Source organism: Dermochelys coriacea, chromosome 3, assembly GCF_009764565.3.
Source record: "Dermochelys coriacea isolate rDerCor1 chromosome 3, rDerCor1.pri.v4, whole genome shotgun sequence".
NCBI classification, from domain to species: Eukaryota; Metazoa; Chordata; order Testudines; family Dermochelyidae; genus Dermochelys; species Dermochelys coriacea.
Window position 1 is genome coordinate 56,080,789 of NC_050070.1, and position 20,624 is coordinate 56,101,412.

Below are 20,624 nucleotides of genomic sequence, written 5' to 3' on the forward strand. Positions count from 1 at the left end.
AGCGGGACCAGCCTCTAGCCAGTCCCAGAATCAGGTTAATGTAAAGGTGGCTTAAAAGTTGCCTTTCCTCCCCACCTCCACATTTGGGTCCCGCACTGAGGGTGTCTGTTAGACTGCAGCATCTGGCCTACAATGATGTTTTTTTCAAACCATAGTTTAATCCACTCTCCAATTTAATAAATAGAGATGCAAATTCCATATAAACAGGTTTGGCAGAATTTGATTTTTATTTTCTTTACAACTTTGATGGATAATATCACTGGTTATTTTAATGTGGGTTTTTTTTCTATTTTTCTCCATTTAAATTTTCACAGTCCCTGCATCGGTCAATGGTATTGCACAGGGTGTAAGTGAGGGGAATGTTTCTTTTATTGGTTATCTTCATTGGAAAGCATTCAATCCAAGAAAGAGTGTGCTGAACTCATCCAAATTCTACTTCCTTTACCCCAGGGAGATCAAACTCATTCTGTATAGGGGGACAAATTCCATTTTTAATAAACATTACAGCTTTTGAAGCACCCTTAATCCAGAGCTGAGCTCTGAAGACAGTACAGGGTTTGCATAAAGATCAAGGGCACAGGATGGCCTTTGTGTAATAATTATATGTTGTAACAATTGTTTACACTTTGCTCAATAGCTTTTGTCACAGTGAATATCTCTTAGTGGGAAAATTTACTCAACTTTAGGACCACTACTATTTCTGGTCTTTATTTCTCTTCCTTCCCCTTCTCTATCCCTCTCCTTTGTGTCCCCTCTTTTTTTTCCCTTTGCATTTTCTTCCTTGCGGCAATTCCCAGTTCCTGCCTTTCTATGTGCTTTACTCCCACTCCTTCCTTATTCTTTCTGCTAAAATAATCAGCAATCAAATAGTTAATGGTCACATTTAAAATGCCTTCATCAGGCTTTTGATGGTACATCCCCTTAAAATAAATCAAATAGGAGTGATTGTTCCAGGTTCTCTGTGGACTCTGGGTTAAACTTGCTTCACACTGGAAGATTATCTTTTCAACCAGGAGAGATAGAAACTTACTTTAAACAAAAAATCAAAGCTTAGATTCTGCAGAATCTGAATATGTCAAATGGATCACACTAATACATCAAGGAGGCTGGATCCAACCAGCAGATTGGTGTTTGACACCCCTGCTTTAAATGCATAAGAAAGATTAAACATAGCAATTATTTACCTTGCATGACTCTCATGCAGACCTGTTTAATGTGCTGATCTGTTGGCTCTCTACCCTGGAATAAAAAATATTTAATAGCAGTTAATATACAGTAGTTATTTATAAAATGAGAATGATGCAATTAAGACTCTAGTTGGCTGATGATAAAAGTTCCAATCTTTCAACCTTACACATGTAGTCCCACTGAAGTCAACGGGAGTATCAGTGTATGGACCACTTCTGTGATCTTGATACACATACATACCACAGGAAGGCATGCAGTATAAGAACATGAATAGAAAAAGTCAGGCTGAAGACTGAGTACATAGGTTCCAGCTATTCAGATATGTGACATTACTACATTGTAGCCAATTATCACATGAATCATAGTAATATGGGGCTGGAAGGGACCTTGAGAAGACAAGTCCATCCCCTGCACTGGGACAGGACCAGATAAACCTAGACCATCCCTGACAAGCGTCTGTCCAATTTTAAAACCTCCAATGATGGGAATTCCACTATCTCCCTTCAAAGCCTGTTCCAGAAATTAACTTCCCTTAGAGTTAGAAAGTTTTCCTAATATCTAACCTAAATCTCCCTAGCTTCAGATTAAGCCCATTACTTCTTGTCCTACCTTCAATGGACATGGAGAACAATTGATCACAGTCCTCTTTATTACAGCCTTTAACATATTTGAAGACTTATCAGATTCCCCCTCCCCCCATCCTCTTTTCTCAAAACTAAACATGCCCAGTTTGTTTTAACCTTTCTTCACAGACCAGGTTTTCTAAATCTTATTGTTTTTGTTGTTGTCTTTTGGATTCTCTTCAGTTTGTCCACATCTCTCTTAAATGTGATGCCCAGAATTGGACATAGTACTCCACCTGATGCTTCAGCAGTGCCAAGTAGATTGGGACAATTACCTCCCGTGTCTTACATATGACCCTCCTGTTAATATACCCCAGAATGATATTAGCCTTTTTTATAACCGCATCACACTGTTGACTCGTATACAATTTGTGATCCACTATCGCCCCCAGATCCTTTTCAGTAGCACTACCACCTACAAAGGAAAAATGTATTTCAGATTGTGTGGGGTGTTTGAAGTCACCTGGACTTCATGTGCATGTCTCCAATCCACCAGCAGCAAACACATCTCTGTTATAACTACATACCTTGTGGTATGTGGTGTTTGAGAGACAGAAAAATCTGTGTAACATAAAAATAGCACTTACTGCTGGACCCTGGCTGCCAGGCAGACCTGGAGCACCTTGTTCACCTTGCAAACCACGAGGTCCAGGTGAGCCTCGTAGCCCTTCTATGCCAGGCAGTCCACGACTTCCTTCAGGTCCACGAAGGCCAGGCTCACCAGGGTTACCAACCTATAAATGAGAGACAGTGACTTTGTTTGACCGCATTTTTGAAATACAAGCCATATACTATGTTTCTGTAGTAACAGATACGCCATGTGCAGTGCCTGCGCTTTCACATTGCTTACTATGAAAGATGATGACCACCTCTGTCAAATTCCAATGCTATTGTTTGACTCGTTGCTTTTGTTAAAGAAAAATATCCTTTCTGCTGCAAAGGGAATAGCACGAGGGAAGGGATGCACTAAAATCCAGAATAAAATGAAGGGTTGGCTAGTGGATTATCAAACTTTCTATTATACATATCAGCCCATATTATTTTAAGAGCTTGATGCTCCTCTGTGCAGGGTGAACCTGCATAGGGAAGTTGAAACTCTGTGGGTGAAATCCTGGCCCCACTGAAGTCAATGGCAAAACTCCTTTTGACCCCAATAGGATTAGAATTTTACCTCTTGTGTTTAAACTCTCATATAATTCTTCCTTCACAGATCAGGGATGGATCTTCAAAGACAAGGGGCTTGGGCATGGAGACATTATGGCTCCACATTGTCACTTGTTTCCCACAATGTCTTCCTCCAATAGGATCCCTTCACCTGCATCTGTCCTTAGAACAGCAGAAAGGAGGTAAGCATTGTAAATTACTGCAGACTTTCTCTGCAGTAACTCACACCACATTCCTCCATAGGAAGGAAAATCCCACAGAGAGCTCTCATCCCTTTTTACCCCATGGACTCCCAAGGAGGAGCCGCTGCAGTGTCAAGAAAGGAAGGGGAAAGTACCATTGTGCTGGCATTGCCCTTTCTGTGGTAGCCAAGCTCAGCTCAGTGAGTACACGCTACTGTAGTAGGGTCCTGTGAAACCCACATGTAAGGATGAAAGGTCCCCAGACTAGTCATACTGCACAGAAAGACAAGTAATGTGCTTTTTAGGAGGGGAGAGTTCAGTCATCCAAGAATTTGTTCTCTTTGTGCCAGAGCAGAGCCACTGAAGCAAGCACACACGGTGTTCTGAGGACCTCAGCATCTTCATTTGGGGGAGCAATTATTTCCCCTGATATTGCAGCCCATAAACTGATTGGAAAGAGATGCTTGTAAAACAAGCCCTTTACTGCCACTTGACAGGCCCAGGTAGTCACCTCCACAATGCTATATTACTTTAACAATCAGAGTCCCTGAAACAGAACTAATTTTTTATTAAGCCTTTGCACAAATCCTATAATATTAAATATTTAAAAGTAGCCTAAGAACCAAAAAGGCCATAAACTAAGGAAGATGGACGCATCCTATTTTGTATTATATAAATATAAATATTAGATACGCTGAAGAAAGGTAATCAAAGTAAATTTAAGCTGCAGCCTCATGACCATAAGGAAGAAGCTTTTCTGCAATCATTTAGCTTTTCAAAGAAACAGAAATTAAGCAGTCGGTGTAATGGCCACAGCTCTTTACACGCACTGAATGAAAAGGTGCAAGGATCTTGCAACCCCGATCTTTGCAGCCAAAGTAAAAACTGCATATGTTTAATTAGAAAATCTGGTTTGCAGATCTGTCAAGGGTCTTGCATGCTTCCATCTCAGCTACCTGAGCTGCAGGAAGGCAGTAGGCATTTGCCTGAAATTTTGTCTTCTGATCACATGGGGCTGCTGTGGTGTCTGCTGGTCAGGAGCCAAGTGCTTCCTGGCTTGTTGCTCCCTCTGCTGAGCACAACTAGAAAGGAGCAGTGAGAAGAGGAGATAGTGGCAGCACAAGGACAAGGTGAGAGACCCAACACTGGCTCCTGCATCCTCCTGCAGCTACAACAGCCTCCCCCATCACATTGCTCCATCTAACTACTTCTAAACACCCACCAGCAGCTACCTAACTCTAGCTGCCCCAGCAGCCACTTATCCAGATACCCAACACAACCTTTCCATGTATGGGGTCTCAGCCTGGCCTCCAACCCAAGCCCAAAGATTTAAACTGCCATTTTTATCCCTGAGGCCAGAGCCCCATGAGCCCAGGTCAGCTGACCTAGGCCAGCCGCAGCCATGCCATGCATTGTTTACTGAAGTGTAGATTTACCCTCTGTGTCTCAGAGAACATATATGAGCCTAGATCAATCGATGCTTGCAGAGTGGCAGAGATGGGACCAGAAGAGTTGCCTTATGTCTTTTTAAATAGGTCAATGGAGTCAGCGGTGACATAACCATCATGGGACATATATCCTTACTTGAAGAGTTCTGTATTCCTGAATTTAGTGGTAAATAATAAACCATTCCACTGACACAGATTAATCAGCATCCATTTTAGGTATGCATACAAGACATTTTTTTTGACACACCACTTTTAAAAGTATATTCATATTCAAATTTCAGGCCAAGTTCTGCCCTAATTCATACCATGCACAATCCCACTGGAAGAGGGGCCCCAGAAGGTACCCCTAGTAACAAGACCACTGACTTCCCCACCCTGTCTGACCTCCCACTCTTTTTCAAATGCCTAATACTCCTCTAATGACAAAAGTCCTGACTGCCTTCCAGCTGCCAATCCCTACAGACCCATTGCCTGGCAAGTGCAACAGCATAAGTATGTGCTATCAATTAATATGAAATTCTGCATAAATGTGACAGTATGGAACTGGGGAATAGTTTTGACGGATTTTTTTGTAGTGAAGTAAATATGACTATACAGGCTCCAGTCTTACATGTTTGCTAAACTGAATGCACATGAATCAATGGGACTGCTCCTATGCTCCGAGTTAAGCATGTGTGTAAATGTTGGCAGGATCAGGGCCTTAGACCCTGATTCTAAAATTTGCTGTACTCAGTCAGCCCCTTGCACCTACATGGAGGGCCAAGGAGATAAGGCAGAGGAGTTTGAGATCAGGGTTTTTTGTTAATTTGTTTACCTCATTTGGGTTCAGTCTGGGCACAGAGCTCTACCTTGCACACATGTTGCAGGGGCCTTAGGCCTGGTCTACACTTTAAAGTTTTACCAACATAGCTATGTTGGTGTGGAGTATGAAAAAAATCACATCCCCTACCTCACATAGCAGGGCCTAGTGTAGACGCACCAGCAAAAAAAGTCTTTAGTCTGGGGAACTGGAATAAGCTATGCCAGCAAAAGCACTCATTTGCCAGTATAAGCTATGTCTCCCCCCGCAGTGTGGCGGGCAGGAGGGTTGCCGTTATATCTATACTGCTGTATGGAATATGGGCAAACACTTTCTAGTGGAGTGCAGGCCTTAGGCTATAAACTCTTCAGGTCAGGGACTGTCTCTCACTCGTGTTTGTGCAGCACTCAGCACAATGGAAACCTGACCTGACTGGGGCCTCTGGGTGCTACTACAATAAAAATAAATACCCATGCACTTTAGGCATCCACAAATCTATCAAAAACAAAGAACTTCCCAACGCAAGGGGATGCCCACAAATGTGGTAAATTACCCATATGTGATCTCTGTTAAACCCACAAGATGGAGCTATCTTAAAGTCTTCTGGACTTGCACAAAGGAAATCCAGCAAGTAGGCTTTAACACGTTTATTACAAAAAGAGCAGACCAACCCTCTCTCCATCCTGAAAGCTCTGCATTGCCCCAGTTTCTCTTTCTCACCATATGTGACCAATTGCCAAGTTTATCTCCCCACTCACAAAGATGATCAGTCTAGGGCAGGGGTAGGCAAACAATAGCCCGGGGGCTGCACCTGGCCCTTTAGATGTTTTAATCCATCCCTCAAGCTCCTGCCAGGGAGCAGGGTCCAGCCTGGGTTGTCCCCTGCTCCACGCATGCCATGGCACCTCCCAACTCCCAGAAGCAGCAGCATGTCCCCCCTCCCACTCCTACGCATAGGGACAGCCAGGGGGTTCCGCATGCTGCCTATGGCTCAAGCGCACCCCCACAGCTTCCATTGGCCAGGAACCATGGCCACTTGGAACTGCAAGGGCAGCGCCTGTGGACGGGGCAATGTGCAGAGCAGCCTGGCCACACGTCCGCGTAGGAGCTAGAGGAAGACATGCCACTGCTTCCAGGAGCTGCTTGAGGTAAGTGCTGCCCAGAGCCTGCACCCCTTCCTCCCTCCCAGGCCCCAACCTGCTGCCCCAGCCTTGAGCACTCTCCCACCCTCCAAACCCCTTGGTCCCAGCCCGGAGAACCCTCCTGCACCCTCCCAACTCCTCATCCCCAGCCCCACCCTGGAGCCCTCTCCCCCCTACCTCAACCCCCTGTCCCAGCCCAGAGCCCCCTCCTGCTCCCTGAAACCTCATTTCTGGCCCAACCCCAGAGCCCACACCCCCAGCCAGAGCCCTTCCCCCCCAACGCACACCAACCCCAATTTTGTGAATATTCATGGCCCACCATACAATTTCCATACTAAGATGTGGCCCTTGGGCCAAAAAGTTTGTCCACCTTTGTCTAGGGCCACAGTAAGGGAACAGAGTGTGATTTTAGGCAGCAGTCCTTAGAAGACCCCCTGTTTCATTTATTACACTAAAACTCCTGATTAGTAGTGTCCAAATTCTAGTGCTTGCTAGAAGGCTTTTTCAGACCCATGATTCCACCTTCCATTGAGGATGCTGGCAGAGCTTTTCTTTATAGCATCGTCCTCAGTTTCTCAAGGTAAGAACAGTTACTGTCACAGACCAATCCCACAGCTACAGTAATACTTCCAACCTTGGATGATCCAAAAATAAAGGATCAAAATGAAATCTCCTATTCTTTTTCCTCTATGGTACACAAAATGCTTCTCCTAGGCTTCCCCATCAGCCCACTATCTTTAGTTTCAGGATAAGGTAGTACATGGGATTGGTACCAGAAATAGTTTTGTTTTCAAAGACATTATAACCCTTTAGCCTGAACTGTCATAGTCAGGCTTCCTTCTCCACTCTGAACTCTAGGGTATAGATGTGGGGACCCACATGAAAGACCCCCTAAGCTTATTTTTACCAGCTTAGGTTAAAAACTTTCCCATGACACAAACTTTGCCTCTGGTCAGGAGGGATTTTATAGCAATGTGTACAGAAAGGTGGTTACCCTTCCCTTTATATTTATGACATGCCCCCCAAATCACAGATAGTATCAGACAGCTGGTTCCACACTACCTGTGATTTCTTCCTGGAGCTCTAGGAGAAAACAGAGTTAATAAGACATATACACCTTTAGATATACTACTGACTATATAAAAACTAACAATATTTCCCACATTTCAAGGACGATTTTAACCTGTTGATTCTGGGAAACTTTCACTGGAGAGTGCATCAGCCTCTTTGTCAGAAGCTCCTGAGATATGTTATATTTCAAAATCAAAATCTTGGAGAGCTAAACTCCATCGAAGAAGTTTTTTGTTATCATCCTTGATGGTGTGAAGCCACTTCCGCGCAGCTTGGTCAGTTTGTAGTTGGAAATGCCATCCCCAAACGTACGGGCATAGCTTTTCCAGCGCTTACACAATGGTGTAGCATTCCTTTTCGCTGATTGAACAGTGGCTTTCCCTCTCAGGTAGTTTTTTGCTGAGAAACAACAGGATGGAATTCTTGATCTGGTCCTTCCTGCATTAAAACTGCTCCCACCCCTCGCTCAGACGCATCTGTGGTTACTAGGAACGGTTTGTCAAAGTCTGGGGCCCTTAGCACAGGGTCAGACATGAGTGTCACTTTAAGCTGGTTAAAGGCCTTCTGACACTCTGCACTGCATTTGGCTGTTTCTTTTTGGTTAGGTCTGTCAGTGGGGCGGCGATTTGGCTGAATTGCAGTACAAATCGCCTGTAATATCCGGCCAAGCCTAAGAAAGATTGGACCTGTTTCTTTGACTTTGGGACAGGCCACTTTTGGATAGCAGCCACTTTGGTCTGTATGGGATTGATGGTTGCTTGACCCACCTGGTGTCCAAGGTAAGTCACTCTGTTTAGGTCTATTTGACACTTCTTAGCCTTAACAGTTAGTCTTGCCTATCTTATGCGCTCAAAGACTTTTTGTAGATGTTCCAGGTGTTCTGCCCAAAAATCCAAAAATATCATCAAGGTAGGCGACTGCATATTCTCCCAATCCTTCTAGGAGACCATCTACAAGTTTTTGGAAGGTGGCGGGTGTATTCTGCAGCCCGAAAGGGAGCACATTAAATTCATGCAGCCCAACATGTGTGATGAAGGCTGATCCTTCCTTGGCGGAGTCATCTAGCGGTACCTGCCAGTACCCCTTGGTGAAGTCCAAGGTAGAGATGAACTGGATCCATCCCAGTTTCTTCAATAGCTCATCTGTGTGTGGCATTGGATAGTTGGCTGGGTGAGTTACAGCATTTAGCTTACGGTAGTCCACGCAAAAACGTATCTCCCCATCTGGTTCGGGAACTAGAACCACTGGAGATGCCCATGCACTGCCAGAGGGGCAGATTACACCCATCTGTAGCATATCCTTAGCCTCCCGTTCTATAGCAGTTTTAGCTTGAGGAGACACCCGATAAGGCTGGGCGCTAATTGGGTGAGCATTACCTGTGTCACTGGAGTGGTATGCCCGTTCAGTCAGTCATGGGGTGGCTGAAAACATCGACGCATAACTAGTGCTCACCTCCTTGATCTGTTATCACTGCATACACCCAAGGGTCATGGAGAGGTTCACCTCTTCCACGCCAAAGCACTTTTCCCTTCGTAGTAGACACCTTCAGGCCACTCAGCTTCATCTCCTCCCTGGGCTGTAAACTGACAAAACTTTAATTCTCTGGAATAAAAGGGCTTTAGAGAATTAAAATGGTACACCTTAGGCTTTTGGTTGGAGGGGGGGAATGCTATGTAATAATTAACAGCTCCTAGGTGCTCTTGGACCGTAAATGGCCCTTCCCACAACGCTTCTATTTTATGGATCTAGAGCGCCTTTAAAACCATGACCTGGTCCCCTACCTTGAAGGAACGCTCTCTGGCATGTTTATCATACCAGGCTTTTTGCTCTTCCTGATCCTCTTTTAGGTTTTCTCTAGAAACGGCTAAAGAGGTTTGGAGGGTGTTTTGTAGGTTGGTTACAAAGTCCAGAATGTTAGTTCCTGGAGAAGGTGTAAAGGTCTTTTTTGGAAAAGGACCCAGAATATCCACAGCTACTCGCTGAAATGGAACCTCAATGATGGGGAGTGGCTGGAGAGGGGCTTTGACCTGGTCTTGGGGTTTTCCCACTTTTTGGCACACCTCACATAGGTAGAAACATCCTTGCCCATTCCCTCCCAGTGGAATGACTTTCCCAAATGGTCTTTGGTTCTGTTCACCCCAGCATGGCCACTAGGATGATCGTGGGCTAAGTTTAAGAGCTTTATCCGGTACTTAGTTGGAACTACCAACTGTCTCTGAGGATGCCAGTCTTCCTGATGTCCACCAGAAAGAGTTTCCTTGTATAAAAGTCCTTTTTCTACAACAAACCTGGATTGATTAGAAGAGCTGAGAGGCGGTGGGTTGCTCCATGCCACAATCCAAGCTCTCTGGAGGCTTTCATCTGCTTCCTGTTCAGTCTGGAACTGTTCCCTGGATGCTGGAGACATCAGTTCCTCATTGGATTCTGGACCTGGGCTTAGTCCCTCTGGAAGCGATGCCGGTGATGGGGCTGTTTCTGTTGACCTTTGAACCACTCTCCGCTGCTGCACTATGTTGGAGTTCAGGCTCCAGCTGAGTCTCTTGTGTAGGCTTATCTGCTGCTGCCAGTGCAGGTTCGGTGGAGCCCTCTGGTGGTGGGGTTGCAAGCACTGGATTCAGCGCTGGCAGTGGTTCTGGTGCTGGTTGTTCTGCCAGTTACGGTTCTGGGACTGGCTCTGTCTGGGTCTCTGGGACTGGATCCACTACTGCTGTTGCAAACGTTGGCATGGGGTCTGGTTCCATCACCTGTGACTGGGCCCTGATAGAAGTCTCCAGAACAGAGCTAGGTGTGACAGCTTGCTTAGCCTGGCTGCGGGTGACCATTCCCACCCTCTTAGCTAGCTTCACATGACTGGACAAGTCTCCCCCCAGCAGCATGGGGATGGGATAATCATCATAGGCTGCAAAAGTCCACGTTCCTGACCAGTCCTTGCACTGGACAGGCAACTTGGCTGTAGGTTAGTCAAAAGAGTTTGACTTGAAGGGTTGAATCGTCACTTGGACCTCTGGGTCGATGAATTTGGGGTCCACTAAGGATTGGTGGATAGCCAACACTTGTGCTCCAGTGTCCCTCCATGCTGTAGCCTTCTTCCCGCCCACACTCACAGTTTCCCTCTGCTCTCAGGATATCTGGGAGGCATCTGGGCCCAAGGACCTCTGGTGTGATTCCGGTGCAATGAACTGTAATCTGTTGGGGTTCTTGGGGCAGTTGGCCTTTGCACGTCCCAGCTTCTTACATTTAAAACATCGCCCAGCTGACTGGTCACTGGGGCGAGGTGGGTCGCTGGAGAATGGTGTGGTGGAATGATAAGGTGTCTGGAGTGTTCATTGGGCTGTAGTTGGGGCCTTGGGCTGCCCCCAGTAGTAGGGTATGGTCTAAGGGTGTCCCTTCTGGTATCCACTCAAACTGCAACCAGGGTTGTTCCTCTCTTCTCCCTCCACCGGTTTTGTTCCGGTTTTCCCTGCCTCTCTGGTGATATAGAACTGCTCGTATTGATCAGCATAAGAAGCAAGATTTTCTGCTGAGTCCATTTTCTTATCCCATAAACACCTGTTTTATATCATCGTTGGACATATTCAGGAATTGCTCCTGTATCATCAAATCCCGCATTCCTCCAAAGCTTGTTACAGCCTGTCCTTTGAGCCATTTATCAAACAGATCCTTCATCTGGTTTACATAAGCCACATTACTTAGTCCAGACCCTCTCTTAAAGGTTCAAAATTTTACTCTGTAAGTTTCAGGTGTAACTTGAAATTGTTTTAAAACCAAATCCTTGAATTTATCATAGTCAGAAGCCTCATCAATAGGCATCTTGTTGAATATGTCCAGAGATCTTCCAGTCAATTTTGCAACTAATGTGGTCATCTTGTGAGTGTCAGGAATTTTATGGAGTGTGCACAGTCTCTCAAAGGTGAGAAAATGTTCAGCAATATCACTGGTTTCATCATACTGTGGACATAGTCGTTCCCATTTGTGGATTGTTGGGGAAGGATTGTTAGGGTTATTCGGTATATTCTGCTGAGCCCTTGCCTTCTCTTTCTCCAGTGCATGCTTCCTCTCTTTTTCCCTCTCCTTCATTTTTCTTTTGCCTCCATAGCTTTCTTGTGGGCAGCCTCTTGGGCATCAATCTCCATCTGTCTGGGTTCTATCCATCTTTCATGTTCCTTCTGTCTTTCCTCAGCTTCTAATCTGGCTAATTCCAGTTTCTGTTGGTCATTGCTTTCTGCCATCCTAGTCTCTCTGTATTTAACCTAGCTATACCCAAGAGTTAGAAAGAAAAAAAAAGTGCTTGTGAAGTCCCAGTTCGCTGTGCTGTTACCTGATACCTTTGCCTCTGATAGCTGTTCTCAGCCTACAGAAAAATCCTTTTGTTAAAAAATGATCCCACCTCTCTGCCACCATGTCAGGGTTCCTTCCCCACTCTGAACTCTAGGGTACAGATGTGGGGATCCTCATGAAAGACCCTCTAAGCTTATTTTTACCAACTTAGGTTAAAAACTTTCCCAAGGTACAAACTTCACCTCTGGTCAGGAGAGATTTTATAGCACTGTATACAGAAAGGTGGTTACCCTTCCCTTTATATTTATGACAGTCATAAAAGACTATATACTGTCTGCAGGACACTACGTTGCCTTTTATACAATATCACTACACTATATGCACCCCTCTTATACCCAGCTTTAGCAGGAAAAGGCAATTCACTCTCCAAAATGACATAGCCACAAGTTGTATCCTAATTGCAAATAAAACTACTATGTTCTTTTATGGGCATTAATTTGCAAGATGAGAATTCCTGTTCAAAGTTAGTTTGTATATTAGAGTCATCCAGAATTCTAAAAACAAAAAATGACTGTGGGATCTCATTTGCTTACATGGCAGTTCTTGAAGAGCTAAATATTTGTATTCTGTTTCTTAAACCAGAAAATGATCCACGCAATTTATTATACCTTTGATTTTCTATAACAGTGTAGTTCATCATACTTACTGATCCCTTTGGGCCCAGCAATCCCATATCACCCTAAACAAAAAATAAGACAAATTATGTCATAACAGGATATTCATATTCAATTACAAATGCAATGTATTTGATATGTTTTACTCAATATTTCAAAAATGATTGTTCTATTAAGAGCTAAGGAATTTGCTGTAGTACACAAAATGGCACCTATAAATCAACCAAAAGAATTGGAAATAATTTGTTTTAATACATTTGTGGAAAAAATCAGATTTCAGTTTTTCCATTAGTATTGCAATTTCAAAAAGACATTTTTGTACCATATTATCAAATATGTTTGTTTATTTATAAAATATATTTCAAAATGAATAGGGAAAGCTCCCAATGCTGAGTAATTGTCTATAATGAGAGGGCAAACTTTTTGGCTCGAGGGCCACATCTGGGAATAGAAATTGTATGGCAGGCCATGAATGCTCACAAAATTGGGGTTGGGGTGAGGGCTCTGGTGGGAATGCAGGCTCTGGGGTGGGGCCAGAAATGAGGAGTTCAGGGTGCAGGAGGGGCTCCAGCCTGGGACAGGGGAGTGGGGGAAGTGTTGGGGGTGAGGGTTCCAGCTGGAGGCGCGGGCTCTAGGGTGGGGCTGGGGATGAGGGGTTTGGAGTGAAGAAGGGTGCTCTGGGCTGGGATTGAGGGGTTTGGAGGGCGGGAGGGGAATAAGGACTGGGGCAGGGGTTTGGGGCATGGGGAGAGGCTATGGGATGCCGGCTCCAAGCGGCGTTTACCTCAAGCGGCTCCCGAAAGTAGCAGCACATCACCTCTCCAGCTCCTATGCGGAGGCGCGGCCAGGTGACTCTACACGCTGCCCCATCCACAGGCACTGCCCCTGCAGCTCCCATTGGCTGCAGTTCCCTGCCAATGGGAGCTGCAAGGGTGGCACTTGGGGCAGGGGCAGCATGCAGAGCGGAGGACGTTGTCTGCCCCTACGCGTAGGAGCTGGAGGGGGGCCATGCCACTGCTTCCAGGAGCTGCGTGGCACGACCCCTGACCCTGCTCCTCAGCTGGAGCACCGGAGCACCAGAGCAGGACAAGCTCCAGACCCCACTCCCCAGCGGGAGCTCAAGGGCCAGATTAAAACAGTTTGTCCATCCCTAGTCTATAATTATTAGAGTTGGGCAGAAAACCTGCTGAAACTTCTTTTCAATCAGAATTTGCTGATTTGCTGAAATCAGAATTTTCTGCAGGACCACATCAGTTTCAACAAAATTCCCCCAGAAGTCAAGCAGGTTTCAAAACCTGCCTGTTTTCTTTCCATCTTGCCTGCTCAGCTTGCTTGTGGCAGCCTGACTAGCTGATGGGGAGCCAAAGTTCATGGGAAGCCCTGGAGGACCCGGGTCACCAAACTCCCAGCCTCAGCAGCCCAGGCTCCCCAGCTCTTGGGCGGGTTGCCTGTGGGCTGCCTGTATGTCTACACTGGACCTGGAGGTATGATTTCCAGGTTGGATACACATATCTGTGCTAGCTTTGATTGAGCTAGCATGCTAAAAATCCCAATGTGACTGTGGCTGAACAGGCAGAGAGATAAGCTAGCTGCCCTGAGTAGTGGGGGCAGTGGTGGGCAACCTGCGGCCCATCAGGGTAATCCGCTGGTGGGCCGCGAGACAGTGTTTACATTGACTGTCCACAGACATGGCTGTCTGCAGCTCCCAGTGGCTGCGGTTCGCCGTTCCCGGCCAATGGGAGCTGCGGGAAGTGGCAGCCAGCATATCCCTGTGGCCTGCGTTGCTTCCTGCAGCTCCCATTGGTCAGGAACGGTGAACTGCAGCCACTGGGAGCTGCGGACAATCAATGTAAATGCATCTGATGAAGTGAGCTGTAGCTCACGAACGCTTATGCTCTAATAAATTTGTTAGTCTCTAAAGTGCCACAAGTACTCCTTTTCTTTTTAGTGTAAACACTGTCTCATGGCCCGCCAGTGGATTACCCTGACACGCTGCGTGCAGCCCGCAGGCTGGAGGTTGCCCACCACTGACCTAGGGTTTCAGATAGGGACGATGAGTCCTTTCTGCCACATGTGGCACTGTGGCTATATTGCTATTTTTAGTGCTCTAACTTCATCAAAATTAGCATAGATATGTCTACCCAAGGTGGAAATTACACCTGCAGCTCCAGAGTAAATATATCCTAAGAGTCAGAGCTTCCAGGGCTTCCAGCATCCTCAGCAGCCTGCCAGGAGAAATGTCCCATAACCAGGGCTCTCAGTAATGCTGGGCAGAGAAAAGTAATTTCATTTCATGAGGAATTTTGAAATTTACGGTTTCTCTTCCAAATCGTAACAGAACCAAATTTTGAAATCTCAAAATCCTCTGGGAAACAAAATTACTGTCCTACACCGAGCTCAAATTACTATCATAATGATGTGTAGATGCATTTTATCGCTATACCAATGGAGATATTTCCCTGAAGCAGGGCTGGATTAATGCAGGAGCTTTAGTGGCTGCAGCCCAGGGCCACAGGCTAAAGGAGGCCTCAGCACAGAAGAGCTCAGGCATGCTGTGGCCCCACACCACTCCACGAAGCGTCTGGCTGCTGGTACGTTTCTGCGGCCCCTGGTGGCGGGGGGCACAGGCAGCTCCGTGCACTACCCCTGCCCCCAGCACCATCCCCGCACCTCCCATTGGCCAGTTCCCGGCCAATGGGAACTGCGGGGTCAGGGCTTGTAGGCATAGGCAGCGCATGGAGACACGCTGTCCCTCTCCCCTCATCCATTCTACTTTCTGCAGTGATAAAATGATATGATAACACTGAGATTTGGTTTCCAATGGGAAAAAAATCATGTTGGAAAATTTTCTTCAACAGGTAAAACAAAAAAGTTAATATCATTTACATAAAGAACATCTTAAAACAGATTAAGTGAAAATAATGTCTTACTAGGTCACCCCTTTCTCCTGGTTCTCCTTCTCCTCCAGCAGGACCCTGTATCAAAACAGGACACATACTGTCAGAGTCTTACACTCCTTAAAATTTAGATGATTCTAGAGTACAGTGATTGCTATCATGATTAGTATTAGAAGACTTACTTGTTCACCTTTAGGCCCTGGCTCACCAACCAATCCCTAAATGTAAAATAAAAAACAAATTATTTTAGAACCTCGAAATCACTGAATGTAAAGAGGGATTTTATATTTCACTCTGGTCAGAACTAAGAAGCTGTTATCTTGAACCAGCATTTCTGGAATATTTGGATCTGAAAGCAGCTTTTCCTTCCTTCCTCCATTTTAAAATGTATTTTATTAAAAGTATTCCTAGAGATATTTGGTTCTCGATTCCTGTTATATTATTGCAACAACACTGTAGAACAACCAGTTCAGGAGTTTTTTTGGTGTACTTATAAATCAGATTCACTAAGAGGCAAAGATCAGATCTGAGTCCTCCGTTCTTCTGGTTTTTCCTACAAGGAAGGATAATGATAAGGACAGAGAGAGGCGGGAAGGCACTAGTAAATCTTTGTATCCAATTAGATCAAATGTCATGTAGGGCTTATTCTGAAATTTTCCAAACTCTTTTGTCCATCTCTAGACAAACTTGTTCAGAATGTTTATACCTGGGGACTAGAAAATTCAAGCATTTGGCCATAGGAACATAAGAACATAAGAATGGCCCTATTGGGTCAGATCAAAGATCCATCTAGCCCAGTCTTCCAACAGTGGCCAGTGCCAAGTGCCCCAGAGGGAATAAACAGAACAGGTAATCATCAAGTGATCCATCCCCTGTCGCTCATTCCCAGCTTCTGGCAAACAGAGGCTAGGGACACCATTCCTATCTGTCTTGGCTAATAGCCAAACCGAGCATTTCATTCCAGTTCAGATTCAAAGCAGGAGGGTAGTGACCAAAAGTGACTGTGATGTAATGGCTGTTCATTAAGGTCTCTATAAAATCATTGGAAATACTCCTATGAGCTTCAATGGGCTTTGGATCAGGCTGTATATTGATTATCTCTGTCCAATTCACAGTGGAAAGGTATTCATAAGACCAGTCCCATCATCACAAAGGACTTTAATTGCCACACAAAGACAGGCCACAGAAAAGCTATAGGTAACCAGACCAAAAGATGGTGAATCAGAAATAGTGTGAGACATGAGAGCTGGCATTGCTTTTCCTTCCACATCCCCACATAAATATGAAAGTTCCACCAAAGCACTACCACGCAGTTACAGGAGTGCTCTATATTTGTATACATGTAAATAGAACAGGTCTGAGTGGATAGTGACGAAGAATATTTGGCATAATTCCTGGGTTTGGAAGGATTGTTAAAATGAATTGTCATACATTGCAAATGGCTTCTTCTGGATGCTGTGTACATCAGCTCTTAATGCACCATTGGGTTTTCGATTCAAGTAAGGCTGGATACATTGCATGCAAAGCACATCCAGTCCCTAGGAAATCAGAAAGGGAGGAGGGGGACACTGATGACTTTGCATCAATCTGGAGTGACCCCATTGTCTAAGCCTGAAACTAGCTCCAGAGGTAGCCATTTCCAAATCTTCTGGACCAGCAGGGTAGGAAGGCTCAGTGGAAGGCAAGGCCTTTATAGGATGAAAAAGAAAATAAACTTAAAAATATGGTTTTATATATAGGGGACTCTCTCAAAATAGGAAAAGTCAAAAGAAACAATGAGCTGAATTAATTTCTAGCATAACTATTTATTTTAAGGGAATTACACTGGAAATGAATTTGGCCCTATGCTTAAAAAAAAAGCAAATGTAGAAATATTCTCAGAAATCACTTACATAAATAGAAGTCACCTGGATGTACTCTCAGAAACTATGAGAGATAGTTTGATCTACTAAAAAGAGGAATTTACAGATTCCTGTCTGGCAACTTTGACAGCTGGCTAGGAGTGTGTGTACCTGAAGTCAACATTCTCAAAAACCACACAGAAATATACTAACTTGATAGTAATACAAAGAAGACAAATGTTTAAGGTGGCCCTGAAAAACTTGCCAATTTACCTAGATAAGTAACTTAAAAAAAATGTCACTAAGCCTTCTGTGGGTAAGCATAGGAGTAAGGGGGCATAAACTACAACCACAACCCCTGCCTAGCCTCTCTACATCACCAATCTGGGTTCTCCATATCCTTCCCTGAGCGACTGGAGGAAAAACGTATCTTTTGTATAAGAATCCATTGTTATTCAGTGACATTCATCCTGCAAGGCAGGAAATCTCCAGTAAGTGAGTAGGAATTTCAAGGCTTCTCAGGGGCTCAATTTTTCCCTGCAAAATACTGTTTGAGATACTTGAATCTTGTGAATGTGCATAGATAGCCTCAGAGTTGCAGCAGTCACTATATTTCTATACTATATACAGAGTACATAGAAACATTGCAGATACTGAAGTAGGGTAACATTTTCAGTGACTTCCCATTTTCAAGAGTGCCTAAATCAGTGATTTTAAAAGAGACTTAGACACTTTTGAAAATTTTATCTGTAACCTTATTTATTTATAGGGTGGGAGGGGTTTGGTAGATTCTTATGAGCCTTAATTAGCCATCGGACACTTAGAGCACTCCCCAACTTCTAAGCAGCTTTAATTGATCTTGGGGTGAAACAAGAAACTCTGAGAAATTAATAATCATAACAATGAATAAGTGACGTTAAAATCATTGTATTCCTTCCTGCTATTATGTTGCCATTCTTTACGGTGCATTCGAGCGCATTTCTTACCCTGTCACCTTTGGTGCCAGGCAGGCCCGAAGGACCTGGCAGTCCCGGTAGTCCTAGATCCCCATCAGGACCCTGTGAAAACAAACCAAGGATGGAAACTTCCCAGTATTGTTCCTGGAGAGAACCAATGGATAACATAACCAAGGGTCAGATTCTGGGCCCCTCAAACACATTGAGTAGGATTTTATTCCTAGAGTAGTCCCAGCTCATACAGTAGGGGTGTGAGTGGAGATGGTAGAATCTTGCCCATCTAAACAGTACTTTTGAGGATCTTATTATTGATGAACACAAATAGCAGCATTTATTGGACTTTCCCCTCCAGCCCTAGTGCTAAATAGTTTAGTTCTTAACAAAAAATTTCTTTGATTTATCCCCCATGGCTTGTACATTCCTCCTTAACAGCAGGCTCTTTCAGCTCAGACCTCTCCAACTGTGCTTCTAACTAGTACTGTGTAAATATTGTTTGAGCGGCAGTAAAAGAGGGCATTCATGATCTGTCCCATTCATTAGTTCTAGGTAGCTGCTAGCAGAAAGCTGGTCTTTCACTACTCCTGCTTCTTGAAAATGCATAGTGCGCACACAGCCTTACAGCTTTGGTTTCATACGAAACAAAAAATCTTTACGCTTTTTCTACCTTGCCACCTCTTACAACTACAATACACTCTTAGCACATTTTCATATGCTTTAAAATTTGAACATTTGTGATTTTACTACAGACATAAAGTACTGAAAAGCTTATCAGTCATCCTTTTCATCATACTCCTTCGACTCCCTGTGTAAATGAATAGGTGAGTGAGGATTCCTTCTGATGCCATACATTCCTGGAAAATAAATATAAGCTGATGGGAATTGAAATATGCTGCTTACCAGTTTCCCTGGTGGACCTGGAGGCCCAGCAGGACCTAGCTCACCTCTGCTACCCTTTTAAGAAACAGAAGGGCATTGTTACAACCTTGAATATTTATTTTCTAATTAATTATAAATAAATGACCATTTTCCCCCTCAATCTTGATTCAGTTACTGTTTATCAGTGAGCTCTAATTTAAGGCTCATGTACATTAATGCAAACAAATGCAAGAGTCATAAAACTAAAAAGTTCTTAAAAGTAGTTTAAAAATCACTAAACAGCTGTCATGGCATACACTATGTTAACTAACATTACATTCCTGGACTTTTCTCATAATTTACCAATACAGACAAATAAACTTTATTTTACAATTACAATTTTACAACTTTTTAATAATATTTAGGGACAGTCTGTCAACCCCTAACTCACACCAGTCAGCCATTACTCACAGAAGTGATCCTCTCCCTGGGACTACTCCAGAGAGTAGCCATTCATCACTAGCCCAACTTCAGAAAAGCACTTGATCACTTGATCACATCCAAGACAGCACTTAAGCACATGCTTAACTTTAGGCATGTGCTTTTAAGTCTCATCAATGTGACTTACGTGAATGCATAAGTGTGGGCATGAGGCCCAGTGTGAGTTTGCATATCATAATCTGGCTTTTAACTATTAGCCTAAAGTCTTATACTCCCTTACTGTGGACACATTCAGAGCCAAATGTGAAAATTTCATGGGAGTGTCTTGGTCAGCAGACTAAAAAAAAAGTTAAAAAAGAACAAGAATTTTATGGAAAAACAACCCTGCGGTTTTTGTCAACCCTACGATTTTTGTCAATCATGGGTTTTGTCATGGAAGTCAGGACAAGCATACTTCTTTAATTATGCTATAACCTAGCATCTTTACTATAGGACAAGTGTACATATTAAAATTTCAATTATGTATATATTTTAGACATCATACCCATACATTAATACCAGCACTATCTCTTTAAAATATATGCTACTGGTGAATTTCAAAATTTGAAGAAATTTTCAAAAGCGCCTAAAATCCCATTTTCAAAAGAAACTTAGGGACAGATTTTTAAAGATATTTCAATGGGAGTTAGACACCTAGTTGTTTTTGAAAATCCCACTAAGTGCCTAGCTTCATCTTTAGGTAACTAAATACCTTTAAAAATCTGGCCCTTAGGAGTCTGTCTCATTGAAAATAAATTGGACTTAGACACCTAAATCAATTAGGCTGAGATTTTTAAAGGTATTCAGGCATTGCAGTGCTCAGTGTTGCAATGCTCAACTGATTTAGGAACCTAAATCTCACTTTCTAGAGGCATTTAGACCCTTGGGAGCCTAAATCCCAGTGATTGTCCTAAGTGCCTAAATCCCATTAGAAGATGAGAATTAGGCTCCTAAATCAGGTTTCAGAGTGGTAGCCATGTTAGTCTGTATCAGCAAAAAGAACGAGGAGTACTTGTGGCACCTTGT

At 44.0% G+C, this 20,624-nt stretch overlaps 1 protein-coding gene across 1 annotated transcript in view; it reads right to left on the reverse strand.

Annotated features, from left to right (window-relative positions):
• COL9A1 (collagen type IX alpha 1 chain) overlaps positions 1-20,624 on the reverse strand; it is a 105,919-nt gene that overhangs the window by 11,756 nt on the left and 73,539 nt on the right. The window contains exons 29-35 of the mRNA XM_038398028.2: positions 19,161-19,214; positions 18,294-18,365; positions 15,649-15,684; positions 15,500-15,544; positions 12,602-12,634; positions 2,399-2,545; positions 1,185-1,239 (exon numbers count right to left, since the gene is read on the reverse strand). Of these exons, the coding sequence (XP_038253956.1) occupies positions 1,185-1,239; positions 2,399-2,545; positions 12,602-12,634; positions 15,500-15,544; positions 15,649-15,684; positions 18,294-18,365; positions 19,161-19,214 (442 nt within the window). The remainder of the gene's footprint in view (positions 1-1,184; positions 1,240-2,398; positions 2,546-12,601; positions 12,635-15,499; positions 15,545-15,648; positions 15,685-18,293; positions 18,366-19,160; positions 19,215-20,624) is intronic.